We start from the raw sequence: 19,849 nt of genomic DNA on the forward strand, positions 1-19,849 counted from the left end.
AAAAGAAGACCTGGTTAACAAGAGACAGAATAAATGAGCAGCAGATCTAGACAGAGTAATATTGCAGGTGTTAAATTGAGTAGACTAGGGATTGTAAATAATCATTCAAAAGACTCACAAGTTCATGGGGGTACTGTTAGTGGAGACCTGGTCATCTTAAGAAAGAAGCAGAGTCTAAGACTGTTTCTCTAGAAGAAATACTTTCAGCATTTCCACGGCTCCACGAACCCACAGCAAATTTCTGTTGGCAGACTGACAAGTCAGCCTTGAGGGCTTGTTTTGCTGTGAGAACGTCAGTGGTCACGGGATTGTGTGGGCAGCTGTCCAGTATCACGCGGTGGTGGGGGGAGGAGACAGTTTCAATCTACCACTCCACTCCAAACCTTCAGTGTGTATGTTGTAACAGCAGAGCGTATCACAACACACACTGCACTCAACCCAGTCAGCAAAACAAATGTGCGCTAACAACATGGCGCATGCCACCATCAGTTCAACCCAGGCTTGGCTGTGAAGGCAACGCCGGCGCTGACCATCCCTGCTCATTCTGGTGATCAGAGTATCTGAAGAGTTACAAGTGGCTCCACTCATAAAGTATCTTGCTAGGAGCCGGGCAGGGGTGGCACATGGCTTTAATCCCAGCACTCAAGAGGCAGAGGCAGGTGGATCTCTGTGAGTTCAAGGCCAGCCTGGTCTGCAAGAGTTCCAGGACAGGCTCCAAAGCTACAGAGAAACCCTGTCTTGAAAAACAAAACAAACAAACAAAAAAAAAACAAAAAGAAAGAAAGGAAGGAAGAAAGGAAGGAAGGAAGGAAGGAAGGAAGAAAGAAAGAAAGAAAGAAAGAAAAGAAAAGAAAAGGTACCCTGCTGGTTATGATAAGCAATAGAAATACAATTTATATAAGTCTGTCCTCTCCCTCCAGGGTGCCTGTCTCAAGGTGGGATGAGGTCGTCAGGCAGCAAGGGGCTGTACCTACTGAGTCATCGCACAAGGCCTTATTTTGCTGTTTAATTATATTTTCCCTTCCCTTCTTTCACAGTTCTCTCTTTTGCATATTTTCTGTTTTATTAGTTATTTATTTGTAAACATATTTTATTTCTAGCATTTTAGTACATTCTGTTATTTTCCCTTTTTTTCAATTGCCAAACACAAATAACAACCCATCTAGATTACTTATACCAACAAAGTTATCCTTTAAAATTGAAGTAGAGAAAAAAAGCCTTCAAAATATATAACTACAGGAATTTGTGAGTGCTAACCCAGCATTAGAGAAGTAAGATAAAAATCAACCATGACAACGGGAGAAAGATTAAGTCTCAAGGAAAAAGAAAATAGCAAATGAGGGTCATGAAAAATTAAACATTGTTAAATCAGTGAGTAGCCAAACCTCTGGAAAACAGAAGAGAAAGAGGCAGGCATAACCCACTCAAAACTACTAGAAGAAAATAATAAACAGCAAAACTAGTGCACAAAAAATGTAAACAGTCTTATTTCTTAAGTGAAAAGACACAGGTTAGCTGATTAGATTGCTAAAAATGGACTCAACAGTTTGTTGCGTGCAAGAAACTCACCTCACCATGAAAACATCAACAAACAGAGGGGGAAAAAGGATATCTAAACAAATAATATAAAAGCAAACAAGAGAAACTATAATCATACTGAACTCAAGAGGCTTCATCGCAGAATGAGTCAGAAGAGATATTAATAAATACACAAACCCAACCCAAAATATAATGATTACAAATACATAGAATGTTAGGGTACCGACACAGTAGCAGTAATGTCAGGACCTCTAGCACAAACACAATGGGTGATTTCAATACCTTCCTCTTACTAATAGGGAGATCATCAAAATAAAAAAGTCAATTAATAGTAGAATTAAATTACCCACCACATCATACGGACTTCACAGAAATTTACAGAGTATTCCATAACAGATGCAAAATCCACACTCATTTCATCATCTTGTGGACGGTTACCCAGCAGGTCAGTTTAGACAATAAAGTCTTAGCAAACATAAAGCATTTACAAATATGAATAGAAAAGGTGCAATACCTTCTTTCACTGTGTCAGATCATAGAGAATGAAACTATAACGAAATCAGACAAGTATGAATAATGAAGACTGCATAATATAATTTGCAATGGACAATGATTCATTAAAGAAACAGAACAAAGAGGGAGCAGATTACAAAATTCCTTACGTGAAATGAAAATGGAAACACGACTTACAGGACTCAGAACAAAGGAGTTCATGAACGTTTTCCAAAATGAATGAGTTGAAATTTCCTGTTTTTAAGTAATTTTGAATTAAATTAAAATCAAATGAAAATGGAAACACAAACAACCTAGTGATGTATCTCAAAGACTTAAAAATAAATGGCTAAGTAAGATACACCAAATACACAACAATAAGATGAAAAGAAGTACCCAGACATGAAAGCATGAAAAGCGATGGACGTTCTTGAAACAGGCTAGAGCCAGCAACTCTAGAGATGCACCACCTACCGCCACCTGCTGTTGTGCGCTCCTATGAAAGGAGAGGCCAAGCAAGTCGGCAAATGTTTGAAGAAACCATATATACATAGACTCTCAGAGGCAAGGATTTCAATGGAGCTCATTCACTGTATGAACATTGTGTTCAAAGGGCCTTGTTCCCAAGGGTAGATTTCCTCGACCCTGAAAGTGCCATGTGGTGGGCCAGGTCACTTCGCGCAAATCCTGCAAAGATTCTGAAGGTTGAGAGCATGGATTCTAGGAAATGCCAGTCCAGGGAGACTGAGCAATGTGTCCTCACTTCCCAGTTGAACAGTGTGAGGATGTTCTAACAATTTTTTTGCTTCGTATAAGAACCTCAGACCAAAACATGCCCCTACCTGCAGGCACCTGCCTGCTGCTGCCTGCTCCCAAGAGTCCAAAGTTCATTGAGGTTAGAGCGAGAGCATTGTAGGGAGAAGCACTTACATAAGAAGCTGTTGGATGGGATTCTTCTGACTGTTTGTAATCTGAGTATTGGGTACTGGCTGTTCAGATAAAAGTGGGTAAACTCTTAGTGGGCGTGGCTTGGAGGTCCCAACTGACACAGACGGAGCTCTTTGGAAGAGGAGAGCTTTTTTGTCATCTTAGCTTACATAACTGGACTGGTTGAGCAAGACTTGGGGGGGGGGGCGGGCCCTGGGGAGGCAGGTCCCTGGGTCCACAGTAGAAGCATTGCTAGCTAGAACAGCAGGTACCTCACAGACCCGCGGAGTCCTGTCCATCCACAATGTGGCTCTACCCTCTGGTCTGGCTTTCTCTTGTTACTTGCACAGCTTGGGGTAAGTTCTTTTAGATTATAAATGTTTGGGTATACGTTTTCAGTCTTTGTTCTGGGCATGATGACATTTGCAGGGCAAGGACAAAATAATCCTGGTTGCTCGGTGATTTTTTTGCTTTCCTGAAGCAGTGCAGTGAAGCACAAAGAATCTCAGTCTCTCAGAGACATGGGGGAGAACAGATATCGGATACCCAGCTGCAGGCAGCTGGCGCAAGGAGGCTGGAGAAAGGTTAGTCTGTTTCCCTGGGATTCTTAGTCAGTCTGCACGCAGGTCATAGAGGGGCTGATCAAAATGTTGGAAATATAAATTCAGGAGCCAGACACAAGGCTCACTCCCAGTCAACAACTCCAAGTCTATATCCAACTCTAAGCCTATATCCTTAACTTGGAGGTGGCTAAATGGTGCAGTGTCCAGATGACCCCCCCCCTTCTACAGTAGAGATGCCAGGGCCTCCTCTTTCACTGAAGACAAAATAGGTGGTTGCTTCTACAGCACTTAGGATGGCCCTAGGTCTAGAGATAGGCAAGAGGTTTGGGTGAAAACTTAATGCATTAGTACAAATTTTGAACTGGTTGCATCAGACCATTGAAATGATGATTTTTGTACTCAAGCTCCCAAGGGACAGGGACAGATCACAGGGATGGTGTAGAAGAGGAAACAGCCGGATCAGTCTGGAGGAGCCAGGGCAGTGGAGGGACGAGGCAAGGACAATCACTGTAGTCTCACTTGGAAAAAAGGAGAGGGGAAGTGAGGTGGGCTAGAGATGGCAACCTGGAGCTCTTGAGGAGGTCTGGGAATTATATGACTGTTGTCTGAATGTTGGTGGAGATCAGGACAGGTGGGGTAGTCCAGGTAAGAAACTCAGATAAAATAGGAACATGAGGGTGGGGCCTGTATTACTTAGGCCCTGGGGGTCACAGGTCCCTCAGGATATGCAGAGCCTCGTGCACCAAAGCAACACATATAGAAAGTAAAATCCACCGTCAGTACTGAGATGAATGAGGAGTCTTGGCATATGCCTGTGTCCCTACATGGAGGAAAGACTGAGGCAACCTGGGAACTCAGCTCCCTAATGTCACAGATGCCCAAGTCTATTTTTTTTTTTTTTTTTTTTTTTTTTTTTTTTTTTTTTTTTTTTTAGTTTTTCGAGACAGGGTTTCTCTGTAGCTTTGGAGCCTGTCCTGGCACTAGCTCTGTAGACCAGGCTGGTCTCGAACTCACAGAGATCCGCCTGCCTCTGCCTCCCGAGTGCTGGGATTAAAGGCGTGCGCCACCACCGCCCGGCTCCAAGTCTATTTTTGACTCTGGAGTCTAGCCCAGTGCTCGGCCATCAGAACCCTGAAAGCTCTGTCTAGATTCATATCTTCTTTCTGTCTGTGTAACAGTGCAAGGCTTGAACCAAACTGCAAGGCAGAGTAAGAACAGACAGAAATTCCGAGTGGAAATTTCCCTCGCTGCTGGCCACCCTGCAATACCATCTCATTTTCGTCTTTAGGTAATGGGTACATGTTGTTTAAAATCTTGTCTGCTCACCTGTTGAGTAGGCAGCTGGCAAGGCTTCTTTGAGGAACTGTGTAAAGAGACTGACGGTGCTCGACACACAAGAAGTGTTCAGTAACGCACATAATGTATTACACAATTTTTAAATACACAATTATATAATATTTGGGCCATTGTTGTGTATCCACTTGACATGAGGCATTTGACCCTGGCTAATCTTTCTCTAACCACTCCAGGGTAGAAGTCATTGCCAAGCTAACACGGGCCCCAGGCTCTTTCTGTTCAGACTCTACCCTCTTTCACCTCTTTGAACTGCTGGAGATGCTTGTCAGCCTCCCACCCATTCTCCATGGTCTTCCAGAATATCCTAAGGTAGAGGCTGTTTGTACATATCTACCAGAAAGTTCATCTCAGCTGTGTTTCATATTAACTAGTTAACAACACCATGAATATTCACAATCTGCAATTAGCTATTGATAGCCGAAGACAGGGTAACTGGATTCCCACCAGGAGTCTCCAGTTCTATTGGCCATTTTTTCACTAAATCTGGGAATTTCCCTGTATTTTTTGGCCACACACTTTGAGGAAGTTAACATGTTGCCTATATTCAAAGGAAAGCAGATGAAGAATGAGAGAACAGGGCCTGTCCAGTGAGGGATGTTCTGACAAACTGAAGACCCTGAGGGCAGACAAGAGTAGACATCAGGGCGGCCATGACCAAGTGTCTGTAAGTCCACCAGTCATGTAAGAAAAGACCAGCCTGGCTTGTTCAGGTCCCACAATGGGTAGAAATAGGAGAGGTGAGAAAGCTGTCGAAACTGTCTCTTCTACAAGAATGGAGACAACGGGACAGATGACTTGATGCACAGTCCCTCCCCTGTGGAAGAGTATGCTCAGAACCATAAAAAGAATATTCTAGAAGCTTGTTGTCTGCTTTACCACAGAACTATTTCTGCTGTTTATTTGTCCTCTAATTAAAACCCTTTTTCAGGTCATTCAGGGCCTTCCCCTGCAGGTACTTTCTCATCCAGGATTATCTTTCCCTCCCATGGGCCCCTCCTGAGGGCAGGAATAGGGCACCCACCCTTCCCAGCCAGGTGCTATGCTTTCTGTGAGCCACAGTACTTTCTCCTTCCTATTCTATCAGCCCCACCCCTACCACTTTCCCTTTTGCACTCATCCCCGTGCTCTAAGTCACAGCTCTCCTGTGACCAATCAGGAGGCCTCACTCCCTCTGCCATCTCAGGATACAACCGCATGCACTCAGCAGTAAGTACGGTGTGTCTGCTGCCCTCCTACCAGGTGAGCCCTCCTGCGGGCAGGGACCACCGTAGTCCATCATCGCGCCCTGTCTGCAGCTCTGCACCAGGATCCCAATAGGTGGACGTTTCTAGTGGAAGCCAAAGCTCATATTCATGCCCAGTACCTCTCTTTCTCTCTCTCTCTTTCTTTCTTTCTTTCTTTCTTTCCTTCCTTCCTTCTTTCCTTCTTTCTTTCTTTCTTTCTTTCTGCAGTGACTTTGGCTGGATGATTTTTTTTTTCTCAGATTGGGTTTCTTAGTGTAGCTCTGGCTGTCCTGAAACTCTCTGTAGACCAAGCCGACCTTGAATTCACAGAGATCCTTCTGCCTCTGCCTCCCAAGTGCTGGGATTAAAGGCGTGTTCCAGAAGGGTCCAAATGATTTTATCAATGCCATCAGTCCTAAAGTGACAAACTCACCAGGAATGCAGGTCTTGCCTTTTCCTTACTGGTGTGTTCCCATTTTCTCTTGTCCAGCAGGGCACCCGTCCTCACCACCCGTGGTGAACACTGTTCATGGCAAAGTCCTGGGGAAGTATGTCAGTTTAAAAGGATTTGCACAGCCTGTGGCCGTCTTCCTGGGAGTCCCCTTTGCCAAGCCTCCTCTTGGCTCCCTGAGGTTTGCTCCACCACAGCCTGCAGAGCCCTGGAGCTTTGTGAAGAACACCACCTCCTACCCTCCTATGTAAGCCTCTGGGGTAGGCTTCTTTCAAAGTAGAGGGGATGAAGTAAGGTACCTTATTCTCCTGTCTAGACCCTTGGTGTTGCTTGAGAGTGGGTGGGCGGGGTTGTATGGGTGAAGAGTGAGGGTGATGGCGAGTTCTCACGCCCAGGTCTGCACAGCCACCTAGTCACAGCTGTGCAGTAGTTAGTGTCTCTCAACCAACGTAGGAACCAAGTGGAAAAGCCCACAAAGTCCAGACAGCTTCCTAAATATGTCAGTGCAGACAGTATTTGTGCCCTCAGCAAGGGAGTGTTGGGGTTTTCCAAGATTCCACTTCTAGCTGTCTCCTTATCATTGCATTCATTTCTTCTAAAAATATTACTTTCTATTTTTCCCATTCTGGTTGTAAATACAAGACATAAATACTGAAAACTGAAGTCAGGGGAAACACAGAAGCAACTGTAAACAAAGTTAAAAATTATGTACAAATCAGCTATACCGAATTACTGCTAGCATTTGAGGTTGTATTTTCAGTCTGTTTGTGTTTGTCCTCAATTATACAGGGATAATGAATACAGAAAATTTGGATGACATAAAATTGACATTGTTCTGCATTATAAATTTAGCAAGCAATGTTTAGTTGTTATATTGACTAGATATGAAACTAGACTTTATGCCTCTAATGTTTTATTTGGGTTAAGTTCTTTAATGTCCTTGACAGTTAACAACATTGTGACGTGTTTGCTGTAACCAAATCTTTGCACACAATCATGGAAATTGGGAAAAAGTTCAAGAAGATTTCTAAATCAAAGAGTAGGAATATGATCAGTTTGTCTCCAGAAATATCTAATCTGCACACACTTTTCCCATGGAAATAGGAAAACTTCCATTTAAAAGAACTTTCTCCAGGTTTTTCCTTGCTCAAAAACAATGTATTTATTAGATAAGCAGCAAAGCATTGTAAAAATAAAAATAATGTTGGTCTCTTCATTCGTAAGTTCTAAACACTAATGAAGTTGAACCTGTCATCCCCTATAGGATGTTCATTTTCTGTTTCTGTGAATTGTGCTTCTTTCTCCCGCTGGGTGGGGAAATTATTTAGGCTGGAGACATTTTATAAGCCACCTTTCCTTTTCCATGTCTATCACGGCACAGCTATGGAGGCATGTGATCTGAGCACCTCCAGTTTCTATTTGACAAACCGGAAGCCAGACACCATCTGGGAAACAGGATAGTGGACACTTGGGGCTGATGAGCGTCTCGAATGACTTCCTGCTCAAGGCCATGTTTATCAGGGCCTGGGACTCCACAGAACTCAATTATTGCTACCAATTCCGCTCTACACTGGACTGTGGGACCCTTGATCAGGGCAACCCACGATGATTATTGCTGAGAAAGGAAGATGAAAGAACCTTTAGCAAGCCAGATGGTGAGGTGCTTAGAGACAGCACTCACTTCACCTGGCCATGGCAGGCTAAAGCCAGGGCAAGCAATTTAGCCAAGATTGGCCAGTATATCAGCTGTAGAGACAGAACCAGAAGGATGTCTTCCTGTGGTGTCCTCCAAAGATAGCATCCCTGACTTGAAACAGGCTGGCTCTCACTACAGGTCATTTTCCTGTTTCATAGAAGATTCCCAAGAAAGAGCATGTTTACCTACATTGTCATCTCACAACCCAGTGAGCAAACCTTGTTCTACAGTGCAGGGAACTCCACTGTCTCGGGAAGTCAGCATATGAGTGTCTCTCTTCATGGACCACCTCAAAGGCTCCAGGAAGGGAGAGATACAAAGTGCTGCATCTGCAGTCTTGGGAGAATCTAGCATCTCAGAAGTCCCACCAGGAACCTATTAAAGACTCTTTTATCCCTGACAATGACTCCAGTCCCATGTGGACGACTTCAGTTATATGCTCAAAATGCCAAGTACAAGGTCAGCTCCGGGGTATTAAGTCGAAACTTCAATCTAGTGGAACCTCAGATAGTCTCTCTCCCCTCCCAGGTGTTCCCAAGATGCAGTTGGAGGACAGGTGCTCTCAGAACTTTTCACCAACAGAAAGGAGAACATCCCTCTACAGTTCTCTGAAGACTGTCTCTATTTGAATATATACACTCCTGCCGACTTGACAAAGAACAGCCGGCTGCCAGTAAGTATGGGGAACACTAGACCAGATGCCAGTAAGTGTGGGGACCACTGGGCCAGAGAGCTGAGTTCCAACCTCCAGCTCTTCTAGGCAACCAGAATGGGATGAGGGCAGCTGGTAGAGGTGACTCAGAGGCCAGGGATGATTCCAGATCCAAAGTTTTCATTTTCACATAATCGTCCACCATCCTTTGGCTCAGCCTTCACTCTTAGATGACATCGACTCAGTCTCTCCTGAGGCTACAGGGATGCCCAAGGGAGAAGACAGGCTTGAGGGTACCATGACAGGAGATATCCTGGGAGATCCTCCAGCTGTGGACATGGGTTTTAGAGCCATAGGGTCTGTGCTTTTCAGAGGATGAAAGAGCAGAGCTGTTTCTTATCCTCAGCCTCCTTCCTCACATGGGAACTGACTGTCCTGTGAAAGCTCAGTGACTCGAAAGCTGCACCTCCTGAGTGCTCACAGCCGTGCTGACATACTAGGCAGCCCTACAGGACAGTCTGGGTCCTGGCAACTCGGCATCCAGGGGTTGAGGCCACGTGGAAGTTTTGCCTCTACCTCTGTTTTCTGTGATATCTTGGCAAAGAGGAACACTTCTTACCCGTCACATAAGAAAATACTTTCCTTGCCATGTGGGTACATTAGTTCTAGTGCGTAGGACAATTCTGGATCTATGTGCTAATTTTGATTTTCATTACTATTATCTGGATATTATTTTCATGCACTCACACTTCTCTTATTGATGTGCTCTTGAAATAAAAAAACATGAATTATACCTCCTCTTGAGCTTAAGTGTATTAGAGGGGCTGGTATATGCTCAGTACAGAGATAATGAAGACTGAAGACTTTCTAGAAAAAGCAAGAATGATATGGGATTGGCAGGGTAGGGGGACTTGGGTGTGCATAAAGAGGCACATTAGAAAGGAGTGCTATCAGGATATATGTGTCTCATCAGAAAAAAATCACTTACCTGTGGGAAAGTCTAGTACAGCACCGAGGAGTTACCTGGGATGAAATGAAGCAGAAATACAAAAGCTGACACTTTCATCTTCACTGAGGCATAGAGTGATAAGACCTCACTGAGGATGAGGGAACCAATATTTACCTTTGAGCTGTTCCCATAACGATACTCTCAGTTGGAGAATCTTGCGAGCATTTGAGAAATGAGAAATACAGGGAGTACTGAGTTTACATTCTGGGCAGGAGCTGAGAGAGTTTACAAAAGACAGATACCTATTATAGCCTTGATGGGCATTGCCGTAGTTCACATGACAGCCATAGTGAGCAAAACAGAGGTTGATGGACCAAACGAAACAACATTCACTGTGTTCCCAAGTCTGCTACCTATGACCCGACTCCCCAGCAGCACCAAAAGCAGGCTCTCTGCACTGAAGCTATGGACTGCAAACTTGGTTATGCTCTTGTCCAGGTGATGGTGTGGATCCACGGAGGAGGACTGGTAGTGGGTGGGGCATCCACCTATGATGGACTGGCCCTCTCTGCCCACGAAAATGTGGTGGTGGTGACCATTCAGTACCGCCTTGGCATTTGGGGATTCTTCAGGTAAGATACTGTACTTTCTTGTCTCCACATTAGCCATTCCATTGGTCTGTTTACTGTTAATAAGACAAAATACTTGAAGTGAGTTAATTACAAAGAAGTTTTCTTTAACACAAGGGGCTGAAAATGGAATATTGGCTAGCTTCATCAGCCAGGCTACTGTTGAAGGCCCTTAGATGAAAAATAAAGCATTGTAGAAGAACAGAATGTTCATGTAAAGACCACATGACGAGGTGGAAAGCCAGGGGTAGGGGAGATCTGGCTATTTCCAAAAATTTTAAAGATGTGCCATTTTTATTCCATGCATATGGGTTTTTGCCTGCATGTATGCTTGTAAACCAAGTAACTGATTGCTGCAGAGGCCAGAAGAGGGTTTCAGATCCCTGGAACTGGAGTTATGGTTGATTATGAGATGCCACTGGCTGCTGGGAATTGACGCTGGATAATTGATAGGAGTAGTAAGTGCTGTTATACACTGAGCCATTGCTCCAGTCGAGATCTTGCTATTTTTATAACAAAGTTCTTTCTAATGAACTAGGTCCCATGAGTTCTCTACAGACCCCTCTTAAAGTTGTGCCCTATGTGACATAATCACCTTGTCTTTGATGTCATCAATTACATGCTCTTTCACAGATAAATAATTCCATACCACAGTAGAGACCAGAATCCTAACAGTGAACTACTGGTGAACAGCTATTATCCACACCATAGCAGCCACTGTGACCTCTGCTGCCACTCTAATCAAAGCTCTGAGTCTTTTCAGTGATTGCAACCTCTGCTGCAACTCTAATCAAAGCTCTGAGTCTGCACAGCCACTGCGACCTTCTGCTGCAACTCTAATCAGAGCTCTGGGTCTGTACACCCATTGTGACCCTCTGCTGCAACTCTAATCAATGCTCTGGGTTTGTGACAGGGATAATTATTAGAATAATTTATTATTATATACCTGCCATTTTAATATGACAGTAATTTTTCTTGGAGTGTTCTCTGAGACAGGAAAGCCTGTGCTGTCTCTTAGCAGTGTGTCCATGTCCCTTATAATGACACAAAAACACTTTCCAAGGCTCACAGCAGCCATGTCTACACTATTGTCCCCAACCCTGGAATCTTTGCTCCTGTTGCTTCTTCTAAGTCTAACTCCACTCCTTGGACAGTCCCAAGGCCTATGTCCTCATTTTATTCAGGTCTCCACCCAAGCCAGTGTCTCAAAGAGGCCTTACCAGTGAAAAGAAATAAAACATCACCCCACAGGCCACATCTGCCATGGTGGTTGCCTGATTTTGTTTTTCTATCTGGAATCATTCTCTTTTCAGCTGCCGGTTCATGGTCTGCATTGTGAGCTGAATGTAGTCAGAGATTTGAGGTTTCTTCCCAGCTGTGCTCTAGCTCAGAGCAGTGCTGGACACATGCTGGTTCCTTGGTACAGAGCTGCTGGAAGATAAGCGTAGAGCCCCACATAGAGCAGTGTTGTAAAGTGAGATCCAGTTAGACTTCTGTGTCAGGACTGAAGTGGACAGCTTCATTCTGGGGATTTGCTGAGGACTCCCCTGGCCCATTTGAGGTATTGAGATCCTTGCGAGCTTTGCCATGACATCTTTGCCTAAACACTAATCTATTCTCTTGCAGCACAGGGGATGAACACAGCAAGGGCAACTGGGGTCACTTGGACCAGGTGGCTGCACTGCGCTGGGTCCAGGACAACATTGCCAAGTTTGGGGGCAACCCAGGCTCTGTAACCATCTTTGGAGAGTCAGCAGGAGGTTTCAGTGTCTCTGCTCTTGTAAGTGTCCCTGCGTTTATGTGTCTGCATCTCCTGAAATCCATCCACTGTCCAATCCAGCCATGAGTATCTTGGCTTACAAAATTGTACTCACAGAACATCATCAGATGGCAGAGACCTAAGGATCAATGCCCCCCCCCCCAAACACACACACACTTGCTTAATTTCATATACAGGGAGTCAGGAACTTTCAATTTCTACACACCCACACACATAACTTTTTCTAGATTGTAGTGATGGGTAAAAAGTACAAACAGGAGTGTAACTTCCAGCATGAGTTAGATCAGGTGTCCTTGTTTGGCTTCCAGCCAGAACTACTTCCAAAGAAAACTTAAGGTCCAAGGCAGAATGGAGCTTCCCTTGAGGTCTGACAGCTTTGCATGTCCAAGAAGGAGGCAGCCAACTGTGAAGAACCTGGATGTCCTGGGGAAGTAGGTGTGAGAGTGGAGGGATAGGTAGAATGGGGAAGGTGGAACAGAGACATGGGTCACAGGTACAGACAGGGGATGCGAAGTGCCTTGGTGTGTGAGGCTGAGCCAGAGTGATATCTAGAGAATATATAGAAAGTTCTATGAGTTCGAGGCCGGCCTGGTCTACAAGAGCTAGTTCCAGGACAGTCTACAAAGCTACAGAGAAACCCTGTCTCAAAAGAACAAAAAGAAAAAAAAAAAAGAAAAAAGAAAGTAGAAAATTAATGTTAATGTATTTTTCTCTATTTTCCAAACATATATTGTTTTCATACTCAGAAGGAGAAATGCTTGAGTAAAGAAAAGAGAGAATACAGATTAACCCAAAGAAGACAGCTGTCCATCTCCCTGTCACCTAGGGATTATACTGTCATATTCTTATCTTTCTTTCTCTAATCTTAACCCACAATTTTATTTATCTGTCTATATCATCTATCTGACTTCTTCCATACATGCATAATGTCTCTTTTTTCTATCTATTTCATGCATAATCATTTTCCTTTTTTCTTTTTCTTCCAAATATATATCTACACTTGGTCTTTAATTCTTTTATCCTAAATAAACTTTAATATGTAATACAACATAAATATTTTCCTACCCATAAAATACTTCTTTAGCAATATCTTTATAATTGCACAGTATTTCATGGTAAGAATAAATCCTTATTGCCAAATTTTGTAATATTAGGATCTTGAGTTGTTTCCAAATTTTACTATGACAAAGAATTAGCACTGTAAAACTTTTGCAGGCCTCCATGATCTTATTCCCAGGATATATTCTGACAAATTGGGATGATAAGACAGGCCCTGTGGCACAGATCTAGCAAACTGTCTTTCCAGTTGCCCTCTTGAGTACCTGCCACACGATTCTTTCTCTGTCTCTTACTCTGGTCTCTGTTTCCATCCCACTGATGTTCTCTTGGGGATGTCAAACCAAAGAGATGTCAGGGAAGCAGACCGGGAGATATGATGTCTGCCATGTCCACAGAGGAATGACCAGGGCAGAGGAGCAGCTGGAGGAAACCCTAAAGAGTAACTGACCACCTTTGTAAGCATATATCCTCCTCTTCTTCTCTCCCCTTCCAGGTGCTTTCTCCTCTGGCCAAGAACCTCTTCCACAGGGCCATTTCCGAGAGTGCTGTGGTCCTCACGTCTGCTATGTTTACAGAAAATGTCAAGCCCATTGCTGAGGTATGTACCACTCTGAACAGCATCTGTGCCCTTTGCTTTTCTAGGGTCCTTGGGGATTTTTCTTTCCATGGGGTTCATCTCAAATGCTCAATGGATGCCTGAAGTGAGAATGGGAGGACAGCTAGGACCCCATCTGCACCACACTATGCAGGCTCCAAGGCCCCTTTGTGTGAATAATATTGTGTAGATGCCCTGAGATCCTGCACATGTCTTAGGATGGACGTCACATCATATACGTCAGATCTCCTTAAACGTTTGGAAAAACTGAGGCAAAAAGAGATTCTGTGGCATACTTACAGTCAACTATTTGGGAAGAGAAGGAAGTGATATTTGAAACCTCCATAACAAATGATCTCCTTAGGAGCACTGAAATCCAAGAGCATTGTGTATATTTTGTGGTGTTAGAGGTAAGTATATTAATAAGGATAATTGACAGGAATGGAGAATAATGCTTGTGTATTCAACTCATTCGACTATTGCAATTAGTAGCAGAGGCAACACTCGGTAGGATCAACAGCCAGACTTCATGGGCTAGAGTACTGTCTTAGGTAGAACTGCTATTTCTGTGAAAAGACACCATGCCCATGGCAACTCTTATAAAGGAAAACATTTCACTGGGGATGGCTTACAGTTCAGAGGTCTAGTCCATTATCATCGTGGCCAGAAGCATAATGGCCATGACATGGTGTTGGAGAGGTAGTTGAGAGTTATACATATTGATCCACAGGCATCAAAAGGAGACTGTGTGTCCCACACTGGGCATAACTTGAACATCTGAGACCTCAAAGCCCACCCCCAGAGACACACTTCCTCCTACAAGGCCACACCTACTCCAACAAAGCCACACCTCCTAATAGTGCCACCCCCTGTGGGCCTATAGGGGACATATTAATTCACACCACCACAAGTACATTTTTAAAACTTGTCTTTAGAATTTGGTTGTGGAACCTGAGCATAGTGACTCATGCCTATAATACCAGTACTTTGAGGAGCAGAGGCAGGAGAATTACTATCAATTTTAGACAAACCTAATCTATATAGCAAACTCAAGACCAACCAGAACTGCATGATTTGAGAGAGAGAGAGAGAGAGAGAGAGAGAGAGAGAGAGAGAAATGAATATGAGATAGAATCTATTACACACATTAGTGGAGGGTATAGTCATTGCCTTTGACCTCTGCTGTTGGCTGTGATCTTTGGCAGCTGGTTGCTACTCTTTCTGGATGTAAAACAACCACATCAGCTGTTATGGTTCATTGCCTTCGCCAGAAGACAGAGGAAGAACTCATGGAGACCTCACAAAGAATGGTAAGTATATCCATTCTACAGTCTGGTCGCCATCACTCTGTGTGCTTGACTCCAATCTTCATCTGCTCAGCTGTCCTCTTGTCCTCGACAAACTGCACGGTACAGTTTTTCGCCTTTTAAATCTGTTGTTCTCAGATCTTAGTTGTGAGTTTCATTTTCCCTTTCTTATTATTAAATAACTCATATGCTAAAGGTATTCCAATAATAACATGATGAAAAATTGTATGACAGCCCTCTAAACTTATGAAGCTTACTTTTTGAACATTCTTGCTTTTGGATGTATCTTAGGATCTGGAAGTAAACACCATCCTGAATTAATGGAGCTGAGAGTATTCAATATGGTCTTTGGAAGTGTGTCATCATCACAATATTATTTGATACAGAAGCTAAGTTATAACATAATTTTATAGCCTAATTTTCTAGAATTTCCTATTCTGCCTCAATAGAATATTAAGATAGTCAGCTATCTCCCCATTTGTTCATGTATTATCAATCAATTCATCCTTTGCTCATCCTATATGCTAATATTCTTTCATCAAAAGTTAGCAATGTATTCCTAATTTTTCATTCATCGACTTTTCAATGTTTCCATATTCTATAAACCAGCCAGCCAGTTTATATCTATAGTTCTTTCCCAATCCTTCCCAGTCCTACTTGTATTGACTAACCTCAACCATCCACCCATCAAACTACCTATCATCTGCCAATCATCATCCATCCATTCATACAATGTATGTGGAAATAATGCAGACAAAAATGGACATTATTCTGTCTTGCATAAAACTACTCATAAAAGACCAAATACATTTACTAAGTGAGTTAAACGGCACAGTAAAGAGAGAGAATACATTCAACATAATTATAGGGAATAGTTCTGGAGAAGTGACATTTGAGGATTTATGAACAGTCATGGGAATTTTCCATTATAAGAAAACATAGCAGAACAAACATCCAGAGAAAAATAACATGCAAGGTCATAAGAACTACCACCTTTGTAGAGGGAATGTTAAAATAAATAAGCACAAGAATCACCTGAGCTCTTGGCCTCTCTATCCAGACAATGGACTTTCCAGGATACTCCTAGGCAACCCCTAACAGGCTTCTCCCTATTTGTCCATGAGTTGAATCAATATGGCCTTGGTAATTTGGTCATTAAGTTCATAAAAGGAGTAAATGAGGTTCAGAAAATTTAGATAGCTATATTCTAATACTAGAAGAAAGAAAATATTTCAAGCATTATCTGTGTGATACAAGAGGACCAGACTATTCAGAAATAGCTGGTGACTTAGGAAAACCCAGAGGACCTAAAATTCAAGGACACCTCAAGATGATCTGAGATCTTAAGGAAGGGCACCCATGATTATCCATTACTCCAGCATATATGCACACATGTTCAAACACATACACAGTGTTCCCTTCACTAATAGAGGCATGTCATACAGTGTAGCAGTCTTCCCAGATACTTCTCCATGGAGGGGATACATAGTAGCTACAGCGTAGAAGTCTTACCAGTTGTTGGGATTTGTATGGGTGTGTCCAAGTTATTTCACAGTAGCAAGGAAGGGAATTTTTCAAAGGTGAAATAGTAATGTAGATCAGAAAGAAATAACATTGTCAAGAGTGACAATGAACCCCATCAAATGGGTTACTTAATGGTTCCACAGGATGTTTGAGGCTTCCTTTCATGAAGACCAAAAGGAAGAATTCAGTTGCTAAGAGACATAGTGTGGGTACTTCCCTGTTTCAATTGATAGGCTTAAACTATCTATGCCTTTTCTTACAGTGCATATCCCATCCTATGAAGCCTTTGATTTTTATTCTATGCATGCCCAAGAATGTTTGAGCATAAGATGACACACAGAAAGTTTCGACTAAAAGTTAACTCAAAGAGCACAATTCATCGTATTGCATATGCACCAAAAACTAGTTCAGGCCTGATCAACCCCTACTTTCTATACCTAGATATGTTCGGAAATATGCTTGAATAGAAGCTGTCCATGAGAGGGTAAATGTTATTGTGGTTAGGGATAGTGTATTCCATTGTTTGGAGTGGTTTATGTCTGCAGCCAGTTTAATGTAGGTGGGGGTCCTAGGCTGCCAATCAATTGTAGTTATTTTGTTAGATGAGGAGTGTACGCACCAAGTACTTGTAAGTAAGAGTCCTAGGTTGCCATGTGCATGTAGCCCAAGCCAAGCAAAGTCACAGGTTGTTAAACTATTTCTTATGCTTCTCTGCCTTGGGATTATGACCACAACAATCTTGGTGACCACAGCAGAGAAAAGAGTGGGCTGGAGAAATGCCATTGAGATTGTGGGCATCAGGATTTTCTGGTGCAAGGATTCTAGATTAGAAAAGAAGAATGGTTTAAATGGAATCTTCAGGTAACTGAGATGTTCTGAATAGTGATTCAAGACATGGCTGGTTCCAGAGTTTAGAAAGACATCATTGAGAATCTGTCTGTCTCTACATCTCAGTTCTCCATTCTTTGCTGTCTTCTATCAAGATAATTCTGTCTCTTAAGGAAGGAAAAGACAATAGAACTCTAACCTTATATTCTATTTGCTTAGAGACCATCTCTTTCCCAAATGTCACAATGGATGTGTAGAACTCTCTTGGATGGACACTACCCTATAGCCATTCTTGAATGGCTCTCTACATTCAGGGACATGGACTTACACACAAATATCTGAAATCTTGAATTGGGAAATGAGGGAGAAGGAAACAACCTGTCCTTCTGGTCCATCCCACATCCATCCCAGCTCCCTTGAGATCACCCAGTCCACACCATGACTTTTCCATCATTCTGCTGTTTCCTTGAGGAAACTTGAGGCATTGTTACCAGAAGGACAAGCAGGGGAAGAGAGTGAAAAGGAATATAGACAGTGGCAGCAGACATCCTTTCCAGGGCTCCACCAGTCCTGACTCTGGGTCCTATGGCCTTTCCCACTTGCTTCTGATATCCCTCACTATGTTCCATACTATGCTCATCCTCAGATAACATAGGCAGGGAAGAGCTGGGGGATGGGGAACCCCGGTACCTTGGAGGCACAGTTCAAATGACCAACTTTTGTACAAGGAAGGCTTTTAACACATCTTCTGCCTTTTTCTTCACAGAATCTTTTCAAACTGGACTTAGTTGGAAACCCAAAAGAGGTAAGGACTTTTTCTTCCCCACAATTACAAATGTTGAGTCTTAACAGTGTTTGACGCCAATTAATTGTGAATGCAAAATCTCCAGTTGTGATATTACAGTCATGTCTTGTGTGTCCTGAGAGGGGAAGTCACCTGTTGTAGTAACACAGACAGGAAGACCAGAGTTATGGTTGTACTGACTCCCAGTGGAGTAATCCTGAGAATGTCAGTCTCCTCCTAGTATCTAGGAAACTCCAGCAGTGTGCTCCCTCTCCTTCCTCCTTCCTACCTCTCAGCAGGGATTGGCATTTAGTGACATTAGCTATGTGGTCTCTACAGTCCTGTTCTGGGCTTTCTCCCTGGGTATCCCAGATATTTCCTGCAAACCCTGTGAGAATCAAAAGAGACTTCGCCACCCATCCAAATTTTACCATTTGGCAAGAGATGATTGACCAGCTGGGACATAGCAGTGGCACAGATGATGCTCTGTGCCTTTTTTGGATTCTTTCATTCCAAGAGGACAACAGAAGGTCAAGTAAAATATGGGGTGTGTCAGATTGTAGTCAGACAAGGAGTTAGAGGATAACTTTGGAGATGGGGATAGAGTTGGCTATTAGTTTCATATATCCAGCCAACACAAGATGGCTTGATTAGGAAGAAAACCAGATGTTAGGAAACTTGGAGACAGTGTTGCTGACAGAGGGAAGAGCCGCTGCAAAACCTGCTGCGGGAAGCCAGAGTGCTAGGAGGGGAGGATGTTGAGAGAAACACGGGCTTCAGGCTGAGGAAGCAAGGGAAGCACAAGTAGCTTTTTGAAAGGCTTGGGTTTTGATTAAACAAGAGATGGGTGTTTGGTGGGCTTCAAAAAGTAAGCTTAGATATTTACAGTATTGTGTGAGTTATGTTTCTATTGCTGTAAGAGACACCATGACGATGGCAACTCTTACAAAAGAAAACATTTAAACAGGACTGGCTTACAGCCCTGAGGTTTAGTCCATTATTGTCATGACAAGGAGTATGGTGGCCTGCAGGCAGACATGGTGCTAGAGAAGGATCTGAGAGTTCTACATCTTGATCTGCAGGCAGCAGGAGGAGACAGTGAGTCACTAAGCCTGGCTTGAGCTTCTGAGACCTTAAAGCCCTCCCCCTAGTAACACTTCCTCCAACAAGGTCACACCTACTCCTCAAGACCACACCTCTTAATAGTGCCACTCCCCATGAGCCTATGGGGGCCATTTTAATTCTAACCACCACAGGTACCTTGTTTTTTATTTACTTTGATTTGAATCACAGCCCTACTATAAAGGCTAGGCTGTCCTTGAACTTGTGATACTTTTGTGTCAGCTTTTCAAGTCCCAGGATTACAAGTATAGGGCATCATGTCTAGCTTTGCAGTCCCACTTGGGCAGCAGTGTAGACATTCACTGTAGAAGCCAGGGGCAGAGCAGGTTTAGGAGGATCAGGTAGGAAGAGTTTACACTGCAGAGGAGTGGTT

General features: G+C 43.2%; 1 protein-coding gene across 2 annotated transcripts in view; it reads left to right on the top strand.

Moving 5' to 3' along the window:
• Positions 1–3,187: 3,187 nt before the first annotated feature.
• The window catches only part of LOC121446904 (carboxylesterase 1D), a 29,100-nt gene continuing 12,438 nt past the window's right edge, over positions 3,188–19,849 (top strand). The window contains exons 1-8 of one of the 2 annotated variants that reach the window (XM_041649800.1): positions 3,188–3,314; positions 6,591–6,798; positions 8,776–8,920; positions 10,347–10,480; positions 12,104–12,257; positions 13,810–13,914; positions 15,117–15,221; positions 18,337–18,375. In XM_041649800.1, the coding sequence (XP_041505734.1) occupies positions 3,263–3,314; positions 6,591–6,798; positions 8,776–8,920; positions 10,347–10,480; positions 12,104–12,257; positions 13,810–13,914; positions 15,117–15,221; positions 18,337–18,375 (942 nt within the window). In that variant the 5' untranslated portion in view covers positions 3,188–3,262. The remainder of the gene's footprint in view (positions 3,315–6,590; positions 6,799–8,775; positions 8,921–10,346; positions 10,481–12,103; positions 12,258–13,809; positions 13,915–15,116; positions 15,222–18,336; positions 18,376–19,849) is intronic. The other variant, XM_041649801.1, reaches the window with a different exon arrangement.

This window comes from Microtus oregoni, unplaced genomic scaffold (assembly GCF_018167655.1).
Source record: "Microtus oregoni isolate MIOR12 unplaced genomic scaffold, Mior012 000004F_ref0000308, whole genome shotgun sequence".
Lineage (NCBI taxonomy): Eukaryota > Metazoa > Chordata > Mammalia > Rodentia > Cricetidae > Microtus > Microtus oregoni.